Source organism: Rhyacophila brunnea, unplaced genomic scaffold (assembly GCF_057557595.1).
Source record: "Rhyacophila brunnea isolate RB1 unplaced genomic scaffold, BYU_Rbru_1.0 scaffold_19, whole genome shotgun sequence".
Taxonomy (NCBI): domain Eukaryota; kingdom Metazoa; phylum Arthropoda; class Insecta; order Trichoptera; family Rhyacophilidae; genus Rhyacophila; species Rhyacophila brunnea.
In genome coordinates this window covers 1,682,998-1,702,037 of record NW_028232848.1, presented here as the reverse complement: position 1 = coordinate 1,702,037, position 19,040 = coordinate 1,682,998, and the positions used below count along the sequence as shown (strand labels likewise).

The 19,040-nt window shown below is 32.6% G+C and overlaps 1 protein-coding gene across 1 annotated transcript; it reads left to right on the top strand.

The window, feature by feature from the left end:
- Positions 1-2,246: 2,246 nt before the first annotated feature.
- LOC147072632 (uncharacterized) lies at positions 2,247-18,153 on the top strand. The gene is made up of 3 exons (XM_085945810.1): positions 2,247-2,399; positions 7,593-7,777; positions 15,062-18,153. The coding sequence occupies exons 1-3, from the start codon at positions 2,301-2,303 to the stop codon at positions 15,264-15,266; spliced, it is 489 nt and encodes a 162-aa protein (XP_085801936.1). The 5' UTR covers positions 2,247-2,300; the 3' UTR covers positions 15,267-18,153.
- Positions 18,154-19,040: the final 887 nt, after the last annotated feature.

The window sequence follows — 19,040 nt, the reverse complement described above, 5'->3', positions numbered from 1 at the left end:
AATTTTCTCCATTTTCCATTTTTCCATTTTCCACACATTTTTTTTTTAAATGTACGAGAAACACACAACAACCCGACCAATCTGATTGAAACTTCGCAGCATACTGAATCGGTAGTGCCGCTGCATGAAAACAAACCGCTTACAGTACTAGTCGGGCCACCTGTCGGCTTTTCTAAGGACTTATTGACCCACCCTCGTATGTCTATTGCGGACAAACACAGTATGCAAGGAACGATTATTTTATCGAGAGATTATTTGTGAACTGCTTGATTGAAAGGTTTGATATCGACTATTCCTTATAATTAGTATATGTCAATTGTTTTTTAACGAGTATATTTTCATTATCGGCTGAGATAGTTAGTATAAATATAATAGAAACATTCAGAGTAAGATTCGAACTTTTACTTGCATGAATTATTTCTTATAACGTCTTCCTTATAAGGGATCTAGAGATCCTGCCAATCAGGAGGCAATTAACTCTGTGATAAATGACAGTAGTAAATGAAAATACTAAAATCGTAACCGACGTGTGGTGAGAGCAAATTTATTATTGACGTTTTTATACTAAATCATTGTTTTTTTTTTATTAAATACTAAATAATGTGTCAATAATCTTGGATTCTTTTTTATAGAAAATTAAGTTTTGAATATTATAGTAAATTTTGATATAACTCCTACCCATGACTATGAGGTTATATTATTTTCTTTTCTTTCGACCATGTCCGATCCTAATAGGATCATATGGGCCTATACAGAGTGGAGGTTTTGTATTAACAGATTTTGTTTTAACGAGAAATGGATGTCAGCCACTTGCTCAACCTATTAAGTCCATACTCTAACTCAAGGGAGGGCAAACTGCGGCCCGCCGGCTATTTTTTTGCGGCCCGCCATCATTAATTGTACTTCTGATTACGAATAACTTTTTTTATATTTTTTAAAAAAATATTGACAATAGATTAAAATTTGAAGAATTTCTTGTTTCGTTAATGTATTATCTCAGTACGTCTTCCTTGCGTCTCGTCTCACACTATGTAATCACTATTTTCTATGTTGAACATCATGACACATTTAAATACTTTTAACTCTGCGTTGCAAGGAAAAAAAATATATACCCACGATATGGTGAAGAGTTTGAATGGATTTCAATTAAAACTCAAGTTGTTCCTTCGACAAATATCGAAAAAGAACGTGGACCACTTTCCAACTTTGAAGTTGCTGAATATACCAGAATATAAATTTGAAGAATATGGTAAAATTATTAAAGCTCTGAATGACGATTTTTTACAAAGATTTGGTGACTTCCGAAAAATTGAGACAAGTTTAGCAACAGTACGCGATCCATTTTCAATAGATATTGATAGTGTACTGAGAGAGCTACAACTTGAGATTATTGGTCTGCAGTGACACTGATTTAAGAGAATTGCATCGTCGTGAAGATATATCCAAATTTTACAATGCCCTTAATTCAGACAAATTCGAACAACTTAAAGATTATGCAAGAAAAATGTTCGTTGTTTTTGGATCAACCTATATATGTGAACAAACATTTTCGATCATGAACCTCAATAAAAATTCTTTACGATCAAATATCTCCGATGCCCATTTACAAGCAGTTTTGAAAATATCAACCACAAAATTAACACCTGAATTTGAAAAAATGTACAACACTTTCATTCTTCTCATTAATTTTTTTGTAATGTTTATTTTTCGTGATAATAAATAGTGTATATCTAAAAATGGTATTTTACTTGCGGCCCGCTGCTCATTTTGAATTCTTGAATTTGGCCCTCCATCCAAAAAGTTTGCCCGCCCCTGCTCTAACTCATATATAAATTGAAAAACAATATGTGTACTTGCCAGACCCAGGATTCGAACCTGGGACCCACGACGCTATAGTCCGACGCTTAAGCCATCGTGGGGTTATTATTTTAATAGAATATTATAAATTATAAGGCTCTTAGTTTCAAAATCGGTAAAAACTTTATTACGAAAGCGGCCGTGCATATCCACGGCTGTGCATATATGACGGGTGGTGGTGGGAACTTTGTGCCATAGTTTGGGAAACACTATATTGTAAATTAAAAAAGAATAGAGCATGTATGATAACATGGCTAAAAATGTACGAGTAGGTGAGTATTTAATAATATTAGGTATAATTTATCCAATGTTAACGACTTTTGCCATCGTGCGCACTTTGTATGCGGCCATTAATTATTCTAAAAACAAAATAAAATCAGTAGGTGAGAGATAATATTTAAGTCAGTCTAGTGTTGTCAGTTCAGTGTATCTATTAGTGAACAATGGTCGTTGGTACAAAACGAGGGCTTCGGCTTCTGAAGGCGGTCCAAGAGTATGCGACAACATACAAAAGATGGGACACGGTGAATCTTTTTGATAAGGTAATCCGGTTTATTATTCATTTGCATTACAGCCTTGAAATTTAGCCATTATTTCATTTCCGATAGTGAATCAGTGAAGTGTGGAGTTTATATTAGTACGATGTGAAAAACAGAGAAAATAAAAGACATGAACAAAATCTAATATACATAATTTGAAAACATCTCATGCATATACCCATATCGACCATATCCGATCCTAATAAGATCATATGGACCTTCACAGAGTGGAGGTTTTTGTATTAACAGATTTTTGTTTTACGAGAAATGGATGTTAGCCACTTGCTCAACCTATTAGGTCCATACTGTGACTCTACGCAAATTGAAAAACAATATGTGTACTTACCAGACTCAGGATTCGAACCTGGAACACACGACGTTATAGGCCGACGCTTAAGCCGCGCTGTGTTTGTGTTATTCGTTGAATAAAAGAAATAGTTTATTAAAAAAATCGGTAAATATGCCGCAGATGCTCACATGAGATTTTATAATTTTCTTTTAGACCAAACCAAACCTAACCTACCCCAACCTAATATGACCTAATATAATCTTAGTTTGTGATAACAATGCATCAAAATGTATAAAAATTTAAAAATTTATATTAACAATTCTTGGATCGAAAAGCATCTGCGCCGACAGAAAAAGGTATTTATTATAATTATCTAAATGGAATAAACTGTTTTCGTAAAAATGCGGCAATGACAGTGAGAAAATACTTAGTGTGTGCTTCTTCTTTTGGGGATTCTGAAGACCCTGAAATGCAGTTATCTTCTGAGCGACTAAAACTCTCCACCTTTCTTCGCTTTATGCTTCTCTCAGGTTAGGGTGGAGGCTGGCTGTGAGGTTCTCCACTTGGTCGCTTTTTTTCTAGAGGAGAAAAAAAATCGGCGTGTGTATTTATATACGCGCGTTAGAAGTTATACTTCTTTGGCGTAACAAAACTTGTTGATAACCTAGATTCTTCGACTAGCTCTGGTGTGGTGATTAGAATCAGGTTTACAAATTAAATAAAAGTGTTTCTTTGGTTCATCGAACAATCCAATTTATTTGTTTTTCTTATTGGTAGGAAGTTGAAATGGAGTGCCGCTGGCATAAAATTATCTTATTGCTTCATCCCGTAATTATTAATATTATTTACTATTACTATTTTAATTATCTTGTTAAATTACAACTCAGAATAAGAGCCGCTTATTGGAGCTCCGTTGGTTTAAAATTATTTCATTGCTTCATTCCGTAATTATTAATATTATTTAATATTACTATTTTAATTATCTTGCCAAATTACACACATAAAAATGGCCGCTGATTGGAGCGCTGCTGGTTAAAAATTATTTTATTGCTTTATACCGTGATTATCAATATTATTTAATATCACTATTTTAATTATCTTGTTAAATTACACACTCAGAAAAAAGGCCGCTTATTGGAGCGCCGCTGGTTTAAAATTATTTTATTGCTTCATTCTGTAATTATTAATATTATTTACTATTACTATTTTAATTATCTTGTTAAATTACACACTCAGGAAAAGAGTCGCTTATTGGAGTGTCGCTGGTTTAACATATTCTTTTGAGACCGAAATGAATATAATCATAATAATAATTATTTACCAACTCAACATTCACAAAATTTATTTATTTACTGATATATAATTTTACTCATAAATACGAGTAATACTTACATAAATATAGCCTCAAATCTTGATACACAATCTTTACAATGAAAAATAAATATAAACTCCAATATTTTTGAATAACGTTAGGAAAGTTAACAGAAACAAATTTGAATCCGCCTAACACAACGATAAATATTTCAAAGTATTACGCAACCCGAATGCAATTATAAAATTATGTGTTACATCGGGGCCGGTCACACACCAAAAGCGTTATATCGGCACGTCACACGCAACAAATACACTCTGATCTGTTTTCCCAAACGCGCCAAAAGAAGTATAACTTCAAAAACTGCAGAATGCGTCCCAGACATATTGTCGTTCCTTTATCTATAGTTTCTAGACGATTGACTGGTTCATCCTACATTATGTCCAAGACGTCATACGAAGCATTCGGTACCAACACCACATTTTGATTGCATCGATTGCCTTCCGTTCCCTTGCCACCAGAGTCCATAACTCGACACCAGAATATAATATAAATATGCATAGTAAATCCATGCACGTGTAAACGGGGTATATTATTATCTATGTTCAATATAATTAATATAATCGTCGCTGCATATTCAATAAATCGTATGTGTCATTTGACACATTCTGAGATAATCGAAAAAAACTGTTTTAAAAAATAACTAAAAATATTTTATACATTTTTTATTTTTTTTAAATTCGACCTAAATATTTCACATGTTATTTGAGTTTGAAAAAACAAAAAAAACAACTATTTCAACATAAAATACGCGATTTTCCGATTATTTTGCACATACGACTTATTCTATGCATCATTTTGTGCACATACGATTTATTTTATACTGACACAATTTGTTAGAATTCATACTAAAATAGATTCATCTAAACATTAGAATATTGCATTTAAGCATGAACGAAAATTGTGTGTGATATTATTATAATATTATTGGTGTACCTATACTTATAAAAAATATTAAAAAATAAGTCACCATTTTTCTGTGCCAAGTCAGAGCGTCCACAGAGTAGTGGTTATATTATTAAGATTTTTTAGGAGAATTGTCTTTAACCAACAGCCCGACCTATTGGGTCTTCGCTTTCGATCAAACATACATTGAAAAAATAACATGCATATTTTGCCAGCCGAGGGATTTAACCCTCAACCCAAGCTCCAGAAATTGACTACCTGTGGGTATGCTTATGTAGCAAAAGGAGTTTTGTATGATCATTCAATAAAAGAAACTTTTTGTGGAAAGATTTAATAATTATTTTTTCACAAAAACATATTAATATAAACGAACAAGATAATAAAACATTGGGCCGATATAAAAAAGTATATACTTAGGTAGTTATTAGAAATACCTACATTGTTACAGTTATAAAAATAAGAACAGGATAAAAATATTTTTTTATAATGTCATTCCGTCGTCTTCCGTAACTAAATGGCACAAATATGAGGTTTTCAATATTCTATTGGGTAGTTTGTGCTGACACCGTTCGCCCAATATTTTTCTAGGTTTCACAGCATCGAGTACATATTTATCATTCACTTTTCTGTACCCAATGTATGCCTCTCCTAACGTTCTCCTTATTTTATTTCGTTTCATCAAATGCGTAACAGGAATGTCCAACGACAATGACGTATAGTCCATACTGTTCATAGTATGTAATATTTCACCAGTATTTTCACAAAGCACAATATTAGTAGTTATTGTCTTCAGATGATGATGATGATGATGGAGGCATTACGTTTTCTTTTTCTGCTTCTTTTTATAATATTAACTCTCCTGAAGTTTCACATAGTATATCATCATCATCATCAGCCGGGGTCAATCCACTGCTGGATGAAGGCCTCCCCAAGCTTTCTCCAACTCTCTCAATCCTGTGTCGTTCGCTGCCACGTATTTCCGCCGAACTTTATCAGTTCGTCAATCCAGCGGCTTTTAGGGTGACCCTGTGGCCGTTTCGTACCCCTTGGGTACCATTGGATGACGGAATGTGCCCCGCCCATCTCCATTTCAGCTGTTTGGCAACGCCTATTACATCGCGTACTCTTGTCTGCTTCCTTACCCATTCGTTTCTCTTACGGTTCTTTCGCGTGATGCCCAACATGCACCTCTCCATGCCTCGCTGTGTGACTCTTAGCCTTTGGACATTTCTCGTGTTGAGGGTCCACGTCTCGCAGCCATACGTGAGCACGGATAGCACACATTTGTTAGAACACCCTACGCTTAAGACATAATGGTAGGTCACTCTTGAAGATACTATTCAGACGTCCGAAAGTACTCCATCCCAGCTTTGTTCTTCGAGCAATTTCATCATGCATGCTTCCGTCTATGGACACCTGCTGTCCGAGATAGACGTAGCTGCTGACTTGCTCGAGTTGGGTGCCAGAAATACAGATAATCGCAGGGTCCGAAAAACAGTTCCTCATCACTTTTGTCTTTTGTCTTTGAGACATTTATCTTAGTATATAGTTTGATAATATACCTTTTCGCAGAGTGTGGGCATATTATAAATTTCCTCTGGTTGATGTGATGATGATGTAGGCATTTGGTTTTCATTTTCTGCCTCTTTTTGTAATATCAATCCACCTGCAGTTTCACACATTATGTTATTACAGTTTGATAATATACCGTCTTTACAGAGTGTGGGCATATTATAAATATCCTCTGGTTAATATGGTGTTGAAGGTTGAGGATTAATTTCATTACATTGCGAGGGTGGGGTAAACGTTAAAAATATATCGTATTTGAAACATTTTTTACTTTACGTGATACTGACGATTCAGTGTCTTCAATTCCATTTTGTTGCCTCGAAAGAAGTAGGTACCTAATATTTTATACCCGCGACTCGATTCTAACCTACACCTTTATTAGTTCCCTGCATAAAATAAGAATACTACGTAATGTTGATGTATTATTAACAGTTTATATGTAAAAATAAAATCTTTCCCTAATTTGAAAAAAAATATTTAAATAATACTAAAGAAAGGCCACTACATTGTGATAAACATGACATATGTACCGAGCGCTTCAAGAACATAATCTAAAAACGATGCGTGAATATTTTCACAGTATTATTGACGAATTAATGGATAATAAGGATTTTATAAAACGTCAATACGTAAGTATAATGTATTGTAAATTAAGTCTTTGAAAGATGATAAATAATAATCGATAAATTGTGATGTCTTTAGTCTGAAACAACACCTTCGACGGCAACGAAGTCGATTTGTAGCAAACCGTCAAAATCATAGTCAGTGTGAAATAAATCGGATGTGCTCTACGGTAAAAAATTTGTGCGAAATGAAATGATCGTATGTGCAACATTGCTCACATACGACTAATTCAGATGCATTTTTAGAATAGCTGCACATACGATTTATTTAATATGGTATTCATGCTGTCTCAGATTTTTTTTTAAATATAAGCATACGTTCAGATTGTGGGGAAAAAAAATCCGCTTCGAGTGGTATCATTAACTCATTTTGACCAAAAACTGCACATAGGTCATATTGAATATGCAGCGACGTTTAAATATAATTTATTTTTCAGTTGAAAATTTCATCTATTGGCGATGGATGTATTTCGGGGACGTTCGTTGCGACAGAAGAGATGTGCGACGCCACTGGAAAGCTGCACAGCGCGTTTTCATCTTCTATGGTTGACGTTGTCTCTTCATACGGAATAATGCAGCACCCGGAAGGAGAAATCCAATTCACAACTTTTATGGACATTTCGTAAGGAAACCATGTTATTATTGAGTGGGAATTAATCGCACTTTTCATTATGTTGTCAAAATTTATGATAATATCAAACAGTTAAAAATAGTTTTACAAATAAATAAACGAATTCACCTTAAATAGTGTGTAACGAAACCAAAACTATAAGTCGCATTTTAAAAATATTGTTGCTGGCTACTAATATTATGTAGGTACTAACAGTGACGTCCCTAGGCAAAATGCGGTCCCTAGGCAGTATCAAAATGCCCCAACATTTTTTTATACATTACTTTTTATCATCCTTTCGTGACTCAAATATCTAAGAAATGTGTTGTATGGATACATTACTAACAAGATATTATATAGCTCTATATCTAATTGAAATGCCATCTCTGCTTTAATAGACAATATTGCTAGTCTACGGTTTCAGATATGTACCTAGCCTACAGTTAAAAATACACCTGACAACTTCCAAAACTCGCGAGTGACTGGCAAACATATTTGGATAAATTTTAAATTAGGTATGCACGTGTCATTGCTGTTTACCAAAAACGTGATGTCCAAGGACAACGGAAGTAAGCTAGACATCGTAAACCCGACAAAAAAGACTAATAATACCTAATTAATACATTTTGTTTCCCCTCGATTTGCCGTTCTTTGGGAAACTGCCGACCCCAAGTGACGCTCAATCTACCTACCCCCACGGGACGTCACTGGGTACTAAGGGATAAAGGGATAAATCCGCCTGGATAAAACCGCCCGCAAAACATAAAAAAAATACATAAAACATGTGCTTTTTTGGTTTTTCGAATTGCGTATGGATAGAAATTTACATTCTTACGATAATCAGTATAATTTGAGATTTAATCCGTTGCAGCTGTTTGTAGAGTACCTAATAACTTAATAATTTACAAGATAAAAAAAAACTTTTTATATACAACGTTTTTTAATTTTCTGTTGAATTATTATGCTCAGTATGCTCACACTTGTACTTGATTTGAAGTAAATAAAAAACAAACAAACAAATATGGAATACTGAAATATCATTTTGACATTTAATTTTGATTTCCATAGTAACGCACGTATATATTAATAATTTAGTTGCTAGGACCACCGCCTTAGCAACCAATAATAGTCTTTTACTTTTTACGGATTTTTCTGAAACAACTTTCCATACAAAACAGAATTAACTGAAAATGAATTCAATTCTGCTTAAAGACGGCTAAAAGTATAAAAAGAATGCATTGGCATCGAGTTCTGATATATTCTAAAAGTTTCAAATGTCTAGTCGGGAAGTTAGTTAAAAATAAATTGTACGATTTGTACTGGCCAAACAACCACCGGACAAACAAGAATACGAGCTAATAAAAACGTTTTAAAAATCATCAGTTTTTGACACTTAATACTTAATCCAATTAAAGGAAAGACTGCAAAAGTTAATGCCTTTGTATAGTAGTATTTCTAATTTAGAATATTTAAGAAGGTTAGTACACAAATTGAAATTTAATTTTAAATAATTTATATATTTTCTATATATTCTTTATTCGTATGTTTTTTTTTAATAATAATTGTGTATCTAAAATACAATATTATGTAAAAATAAAAATAGTCTCATTTCTAATTATTTTGGCGGTAATGTCTGGGCGGCTTTGGTTCGGGCGGTTTTGTCGGAAACCCGTTTGAAAGCATTGTTGTAACGTGGAAATGACTTTCATTATAATAATTGTAAGGCATTTATTAGTGGTATAGATTACTGGTTCATAAAACATATCTGACCCCACTATCGGAAAAGTGCTAGAGCCACAACTGCATATAGAGTTTGAACTATTAATTGGGTTTTCTACTTTTACTTTTAAACTTCTTATCGATGACAAAAGTCCACAAGTCCACAAAACATCAGACGATTAGCGTACGATTATTGTTGACAGTTCTGATAGTAAAACATTCCGTTATCTGTTTTGATGATATTGAAATGAACTATACTGTTATTAGCTATAATACGACAGTAAAAACTTTGCTATTCTATTAAAATTAACCATAATATTACAGTTGGGGTTGATTTGCGAAAACCATCCATTTTTAATGTAATAATTTTGTTTTTGAATGATGTGTGTGCAAAACAAAAAAAAAATTTCAAGTCATATATATTTTAATTTTCTTTATTGTGTTAACTGTGAATTCGTGGTGGTAATGCATCGTATTAAGTATTAATTTAATTTAATAAAACGATAAATTTTACAGTAATTTTTGCACTTTTATTAATTAAATCTGGACCGGGTTCGTCCGCCTCAGAAGGACATTTTCAAGAATAAATGAAGCTATTTTAAATCAATAAGACAAACCCGAACATTATATAGGATACAATATCGGAGATGACATAACATTCAATTGATCATTTAATAATTTAGAGCCTATTAATCTCTAGGATTTCCTGTTTATCCATTTCTTTAGATTTCTCATTCAATTGTAGAATTTAAAAATTTAATGATATTAAAAGAATGCTTATTTAAAAATAAATGATTTCCAAAAGAAGAAGACCCATTTCCATTTTATCCCAAAAGTGGAAAAAGTAGTACTTAAAAAAATGCGTTTTATTGAATCAAATTAATACTAAATACATTTTTACTTGAAAAAAAAACATTCTTTTTAAAATAGGCAAATACACCTTAACTATGACTAATATTTTTCTGCATAAGAGAAACTTAATAAAATAAATTCTGTAATAAACATGGCTTTAAAAGAATATTTAACAATGAAATGGGATCCTCGAATTCACATTTCATAAATTTTGTCTGTGAGTTAAGTAAAAAATATGTTTCTTTTTAATGTTCTACCTTAAAATACCTTAAAATGTAAATTATCAATAAATGGCCTCAAATTGCAATTTACGTTTTGCGTTTTTTGCTAAGTTCCTCTGGTAGACGAACTGTTTACATTAAACATACGAAAATCTGTTTTAAAAAAATGCAAAATACTTTTTTTAAATTATTTTCCATTACATAAATTCTAGTTGGTAGATAATTGCTAGTGCAAACATTTCGAGTCCGAATTTTCTCAAGGTCCAAGTATCAATAAATTTTAAATTTAATAATAGGTTTACTATATTCAACTAAGGCTATCCAATAGTCACGAAATTATACATAATACAGCCTATGGATACGAACCAATTTAATAATTTAGAGAATCGTACTGTTCAGATCAGGTCAAGAATATTCGAATCATAAATGAGTGAACTTTACATACAAAACTGTTATTAAAAAAAATATATCAGCATTGTTCACGAATATTTTTTGCAAATATATTTTATGAACGTTTAAAGTTTTCTGATACAAATTTCCATGTCTTTTTTGTATCTCGCTGTAGACTGATAATATTGTCTTGGTCTGGACCAGGCATGGCACCCACAAGGGGAGGGGCTGACAGAGCTCTAGCCTAGGGGCCCGGGCTTAAGCGAGATAAACATACACTACAAAATCACGCTAATCGTAAAAAAGTCGCCTGCGGAGCTATTTCATGGCTGGAATTTTATTTTATAATTATTTTTAGTGTGTTTCCTGGCTAATAAAAACGACTTTTTTATCCAATACGGCGAAAGGCTGCATGTTATTTGGCTATCACAAAAGGGAGTCACGACCATTGCTTCATAATATGATACCGTGCCGACAATTATTCTAGTTGATTTATTTAAAAATGCCAAAAATCTCGGAAAACCCTTTATTTTACACAGAACCCTGCAGTTCTTCAGAATACCATTTGGGGATCACTATTGTATTCGTAGAAAATTACACGGATCTTAACCTTAGCGATAGGTAAGGGGGGGCGCCAAGCATCTAGGCCTCGGGGCCCGCTTCAGGATATGGGGGCCATGGGACCAGGTAACATAAAATTAATGAGAACTGGGTTACCCTACTGGGTTCGGTATAATAGGCTACGGATTTCGAGTATGTAAAATATGGGATAAACTAAAACACGTGCTAAAAGATAGTATGTTATTTTCAATGCTTACGTAATATGTCACGGAAACGTAACGCACTTTCAATATTTGAGGAAAGTTGCAGCACTCGAAATGGAAAATATTACGAACCGGAGCGCTCGATAATTTTACGAAAATATTAACACAGTAATCTAAGTGTGTGTATTTTATAAAATAAGTTTGTTCTATTTTTATTATATGGCATATTTAGCTCAGACGGTCAATTTAATATGTCCACGAGACAAAGTGATAATATTTAGGATTATATGAACCGGAACGGCGCTCCGGTGCACTCCGGTCCATTTCGAGCACTGGACAGTTGCGAGTTGTCTTTTATGGCTTGATCGTCTTAAAGTATCCTGTTTCAAAACCTAAGTCCATGGAAAAGGTTTTTACATTATTTCTATCTTATTAATCTGTTCCGTGGTCTGGACTAAGCCTTATGATGTTTAAAATAATCATTTTTGGTGTATTAAATCTAAATTGAACGTACTCGTACTTTACATATCGCCATTTATCATTTATGTTTCGAGTGCAAGCTTAGAATTAAAAAAAAAAGTTTTTGAAATTTACTACAAAAATTTTTTTTGGAAGGAAACACTTTGGAGGATGTAGTAAAGAAGAAAATATTGAGGTCGTCTTTCAATTATTAATCATAATATAATATCAACGATTAAATGACTAAATTAATAAAAAAAATAAATAGATTTAAAATAAATTAAATAATATCCGTGACGTGAAATTACCAAATTAAGATTTTAATATCATAAAGAACTGTGTCCGTTTTTATGTATTCCTACTGAGAAAAATTACCTACTTACCTACATAAGTTTTGAAAATTATTTTTAATTCCGAGTAAACTTAGTTATTTTTTTAATATTCCACAATATCAGGAATTCATACATAACTACGGTAAAATAAATAAAGTAACATGTACATAATAATATGATCTTTGAATGTAAAGTACGAGTATTAAGGTACCAGCTGTAACCATACTGACATGTACGCCGCAACCATTGACATTATAGCCTTAATTTCATCATAAACAAATATGATTACCGGTTGTTTTTAAATAATTGTTTCAACGTAAACTTTTTATATTTCGTTTGACATGACTCTTGTAAAACCTTTTAATTTTGATAATTAAGGCTATACTTCAGCTGGGGCACGGGCGAAGAATGTACATACGACGCGTGCAGAACAAAACATAATTTGTCATTAAAATTCAACATGCATCCATTTAGTGTTATGTTTATTGTTATATTTGTAATAATAATAATGTATTCATTGCCATGTTTTCTGAATTGTGCAAATGACGCGTGCCGAACGAAATATAATTTATCATATAAATCCAACATGCGTCCATTTAATGTTCTGTTTATTGTTCTTTTAGAAACAATAATAATATATTCATTGACATGTTTTCTCTTTCAAGTAAATGGGTAACGTTTTTTAGTCATCTTTACACGATTTAAGAATTAATTCCCCCGACGCCGTCACAAAACAAATTGACGTGTTCATAGCTCGACTTTCGCTCTCCGATTGGCAGCCAGTCCGAAGTTTAGTCGCACCTATAGTTTAAAATTATTTGCCGTTTCACTGAAGTATGCTCTTAAACAGCTGTAAATCGAAAATATATTTAGTTTATAATTGAAGATATGTATAATATTATATTTCTATATTTTAAAATATTCATGTTTTTGTTTAGTCTTGAAACGTATTTATAGGTACTATGAGAAAAACTGTGATTTTTTGAATTACACGGATGTTTGTTGTTTCAGTAAAATTCATAAAACATTGCGTCAAATGAATATTAATAATGCATAAATATGCAATTTAATAGCATGTGATTTTAAATATTTTTTTTTAATTTGACCTTCCTAGTATTATTGTATACTTTGTTTTTCATTATAATGTTTCAGTAATAATATTATATGCTAACTAAAATAAGACTTATTTTTTTTACTTTATTTTATTCCATAGATGGTTTATCAAACTGATTAGTAAGTAGGACCTTCTTTATAGTATGTCCGGAAATTTGTACGTATGCAGTTCGCTGTATCACACTTCACCATTAAATATTATATCGGAAATATATGGCCGTATATTAAAGACCGTCCAACCTCTTTGGGTCGTATATAGTACTGATATAAAATTCATATCTAAATAAAACACGGTTCTTGTCGGCTTACACTTTACAGCAACAAATTTTGAAAATAGCCGATAAACTGGATTATTTGTTAGGTTAGGTTTTCATTCTTGAATTCATGAATTTTGCCAAAATGAGCTATGCAAATTGAATTAATGTTCATATTGAATCTAATAAAATTGTAGACCGTATAGTATACGATCATTTCTTTCTGATAAAAAAGCTCACGGTGAAATGTTTTATGTACAATTTATATGAAACCTCTTTATAGTAACATTTTATATGTAACATGTGGAACCCTGGTTACCTTAGGTAGTTTTACTAACCATTAAAAGGCTCCAACTATTGGCTGTATTAGAACCCCTGTCAATGACCCCCTAAATCTATTATTAGTGAAGGTTTTGAATAAATAGGATCATTAACAAAAAGTTTTTTTTTATAAAATATTGTGAGAAGACCCCATGGATACTGTCCATGGGTAAGAGAAAAAACTAAGATCACCGTAATGGTCGCCGAACTCCGTTAAGGGATGGAACGATAAAAAGAAGAATAATCAGAACCTAGAATTTTAATAGTGATTAAAATAATAATCTTAACTCGTCTTCTTAAATATCTGACAAAAACCAAAAACCCTCGCGAGACCCTTAATTTTTACGGAACCCCGCTTAGTAAACGTTGATTTTATTATTGTAATACCTATATTGTAAGGGTAACCGAACAAAACAGTATATAACAAAACAGAACATAACAAAACAGAAAATGACAAAACAGAACATAACAAAACAGAACAGCCAGGTGAAAAATGAAACTTTATTTTTTTGTGGAATCTATTTAGGTGAGGTTAGGTTAGGTCATAATTTCATTGTACCTAGTCACCCAATCATTTTGAACATATTATATTGATTAGGATGAGATATCCTAAGCTTGCCGACAAAGTCCCGTTTATTTGAGGCTTTCTAACGATTAGGAATGCAGAAATTTAGTATGTAATTTGATTTATTATGACGTATTGAAAATCTGTGCTATTAAAAATCTATCAACATAATAGAGATTAGGAATAATAAGACAATTTCAATATTAAATTTATATTTTTCCTGAAAGGTCATAGTTATATTTATCGTTTGTCATGTTCTGTTTTGTCATGTAAGATACTAAATATTATGCGTTTTGGAATTTGCAGGATATGTGGTGATGCCCAAATTGGTGATACGATACAACTGGAACTGAAACCGGTATACGTCGACAAGAGGAGGAGTGTTATGGAATGCATTTTAAGAAACACTGAGTGTGGTTCAATGGTTGCCAAAGCGACAACCAGATTTCAAAGCCCGGTTAAACCTTTAATTCCTGATCACTTTTTATATAATTCACAAGAAAAGGACTAGTCACAGAGTTTAACTGGATTACTACTAATTAGTTAAGTTCAGGTCTGTTCCAAATAGTTTTAACTGAAATTTATAACTTTACTATTTCAAGTAGATATTCAGAAAACAACTTTTTCTGTAACTTTTTACGATAGCAAAATTTTTATTTTTGTTCAATCTACCTTTAATATTCCCAGATTCTGTCTTCTGCAATTAATGTCTTTTCCATTATAACACTTTTTTCTAAATAATTTACTTGCTGAATTGAATTGTGAACGTTCAAGACGAATTATGTACATTATCATTTTTTAAATAAATAAATACGAGTCATCTTCTTCTTCAGCGTGTCGGGGCTTCAATAGCTACAATCAATGTTCCCTTTAAGGTATGCGCGTGTGCGCGCGCACACCTACGAAAATGTGTCCGCACACATGTTTTCATTCCCCGCACAGTTCTCAGACAAAAATATTGTAAAAGAAAGTTTCCTTTGCCAGATTTTATTTTTTTTCGAATGCACGAAACCATCACATGCGCAATTATTTTTCGACTCATTTCTCAAAAGGCGGAAGGCTGAAATTAATAAATACCTTAAAATATAAGTTTTCATGAAAAATTGTATGTGTGTGTTTATGGGGGGAGGGGGGGCGTAAATTTACCTCCCCGGGTGACACCAACCTTAGTTACGCCACAGCTCAGATGCGTTGATCATCCGCGCACACAATAGAAAAATTAGAGGGAAGTTGGCTACAATGTGTTGCAAAGTTGGCAAAAGCGACACTATTTTCCTCGGTTTGTAGGATCTCGTTGAAATTGCAGCCAGTGACTTCCCTAGACAAAATGCCGCCTCTAGGCAGTGCCAAAATGTTGCCATATTTTTAATACTGCACTTTTTATCATCCTTTCTTGACTCCAATATCTAAGAAATGTGTTTTATAACAAGATACCACTTCTATAGAGTACTTCTACTCTGCTTCAATAGAGAATATTGCGAGTCTACGGTTTCAGACAGATACATTTAAAAATACACCTGACAACTTCCAAAACTAATGACTGACTGGCTAACATATTTGGATACATTTTAAAGTAGGTAAGTGTGTACCTACCTACCTATAATTCGAATATAATTCGCAAATATCCACGTGTCATTGCTGCTCACCAAGAACGTGACGTCGAAGAATAACGGAAGTAAACTAGTCATCACGAACCCGACAAAAAAGTCTTATAATACCTAATTGATACATTTTGTTTCCCCCCGATATGCCGCCCTTTGGGAAACTGCCGACCCCAAGCGACGCTTAATGTGCCTGTCCCCACGGGACGTCACTGATTGCAGCTTACTGCGCAAGCCTTGCATGAAAATAGTTGCCATGTCTTGTATTTTATAGCACTCGCAGGTTTGGTCAACGGAGAACCCCAGTTTCACCATGTTGTCTCGGTTGCGTCCTACCATGGTTCTCAGTCTGTTTATGGCTTTCCATGTACAGTACCCATGACTGGATCTGAGTGGTAGTGCTCTGCTGGCTTTACCCAATCTTCGAGACCCTCAGAGGCTAGGTTCACCTCCCATGTGGACAATACGGTTCATTCGCTATTGTAACGTTGTAACGCGTCAGTGTCTCGATTTTTAGTGATATTCGTCAATATCGCGTGTAGCGGTGACGGGGGTTGATCGGGTTTGACCATCTTTCTCTGTCCACATTAGGTTAGGTAAAAGGTTTTCCTACTTAGTGTAGGTCAGCGAGTATCCCTTACCAAGGTGTATATTGATACAATCTACGCTCAATATATTAGCTAACAACATATTATTTCCTCGGCAATCATAAATTATTGTAAAATTTTTCACTTACATGTTTCTCATTTTTATTGTTAAAAACAAAAATAAATGTTACCTACATAATTATGTCATTATAATGAAAACTGTATATTGTTTTAACTACGAATTTTAATTACGAACTGTGTAAACGATCTAATTAAAAATGCTTTTTATATCCGCCTATTATGGGTTTTTAACAACACGTATTTTGTATTTTATAATCGCATAATTCTGCAAATGGTCATGCTAATTGACGTCACGGGGTTATTGCCAAAAGTTGGTAAGTTTCGAAATCATATTATGGAGTAATTGCAATTTCAAAGTTTGATATGCCATCTAAAATCAGACATAATGCTAATTTATTTGTGTGTTATATGCATGTTCTTATCAGATAACCTATAATTGCAAATATAACGCATTTATGCATGCATGCATTGTTGCAAATATTAACATGTTGAAAATATAATAAAATATAATATCCATTATGCAAAAAGCATGTTTCCACCAACGTAACTCATAACTCTGCTGTTTTCAAGATACTCCATCGCAGAATGTATGTGGTATTTTATGATGCTGTTTATCAGATGGTTAACCTATTTGATATAACAATGGTACTATTGTAAATGTATTTTTTTTCGACCATCTCTTATCTTAATAAGATCATATTATGGGTCTCCACAGAGTCGAGGTTTGTATTAACAGATTTTATTTTTACGAGAAATGGATGTTAGCCACTTGCTCAACCTATTAGGTCCATACTCTGACTCATACACAAATTGAAAAACAATATCTGTACTTACCAGATCTGGTGAATGTAAATTGATTTATTTTATTTAACTATTAACAAAAAATATTATTGTATATTTTTTATTATTTACTGCTATACTGTAATATACCTACTGTTTTTTTGTGTTACATTATGTAAAATAAGACGTCTACTTAATTACTTAATATAACAACATATTATCATAAATGTTTGTATAAATAAATGTTTTTTGACCCAACAATTTAATAGTGATATAATGTCCATTTTATGTTATATAAATTTATTGCAAAAAGGGTCTTCAGCTATTACATTAAATGTTCATATGGTAATAATTTAAATATATAAAACGATAGAAAAAATAAACTGTTACGCTTGACGCATAAAAACGTCAATTTCCAGTAATGTTGAATTTGTGGATTTTCGATTTTGTAAAACGATGTATACCTAATCACATTGAAAGTGATTAGTATTTATTTTAACTTATACATTTATATTATAATAGATATAGTATACTATTATGTCAGTATTATAATGTAGGTACCTCTACCTTTTCTAATTTATAACATATGATCGAGAAAGACAATACCTATGTGCTTCTTGTAAAAAAGCGGATGTTACTTTTGTTCCAACTATTTATATATTATTTTCAAATTGTATGTATATTATAATATCCATAATTTATTAAAATTAATACATTTGTTTACGAATTAAGAAACTTTTTATTTACTGGTAATTAAAAATGTTGTATTTTTACCAGGGCTTCGAGCCGGAACTGAACGAAAACCGGAAACGAACCTGAAAAAAAAATCGGTTTTTGGTTAGTTACATGTTCAAAAACGTGCGTGAACGTGATATTATTCCCCACTTCAGTTGTCGTAGTATTTTTTTTTATTTATGGCTACGACCGTGCAGTGCAGCATAACCATTGGTTTCGGAGCGTGGTGCCGGACTATCATACAGGTAAAATAAAATGTTCTAAATTATGGTAGAAAATATTTTTTTATACAAATAAAAACATTTAAAATTAATCATTCAGAGCTGAACCGAAAAGCGGAATCGAACCGATATAATTATATGTTTTTACTTGAACCGGAACGAAAACCGAAACGAATAAAGTAACGGTTCAAAGCCCTGATTTTTCGTCACCAGTAATTAACTTACCATGATCCAGTTTAAAAAAGATAGGTAAAGGAAAATAAATATTTAAAAAAAATGC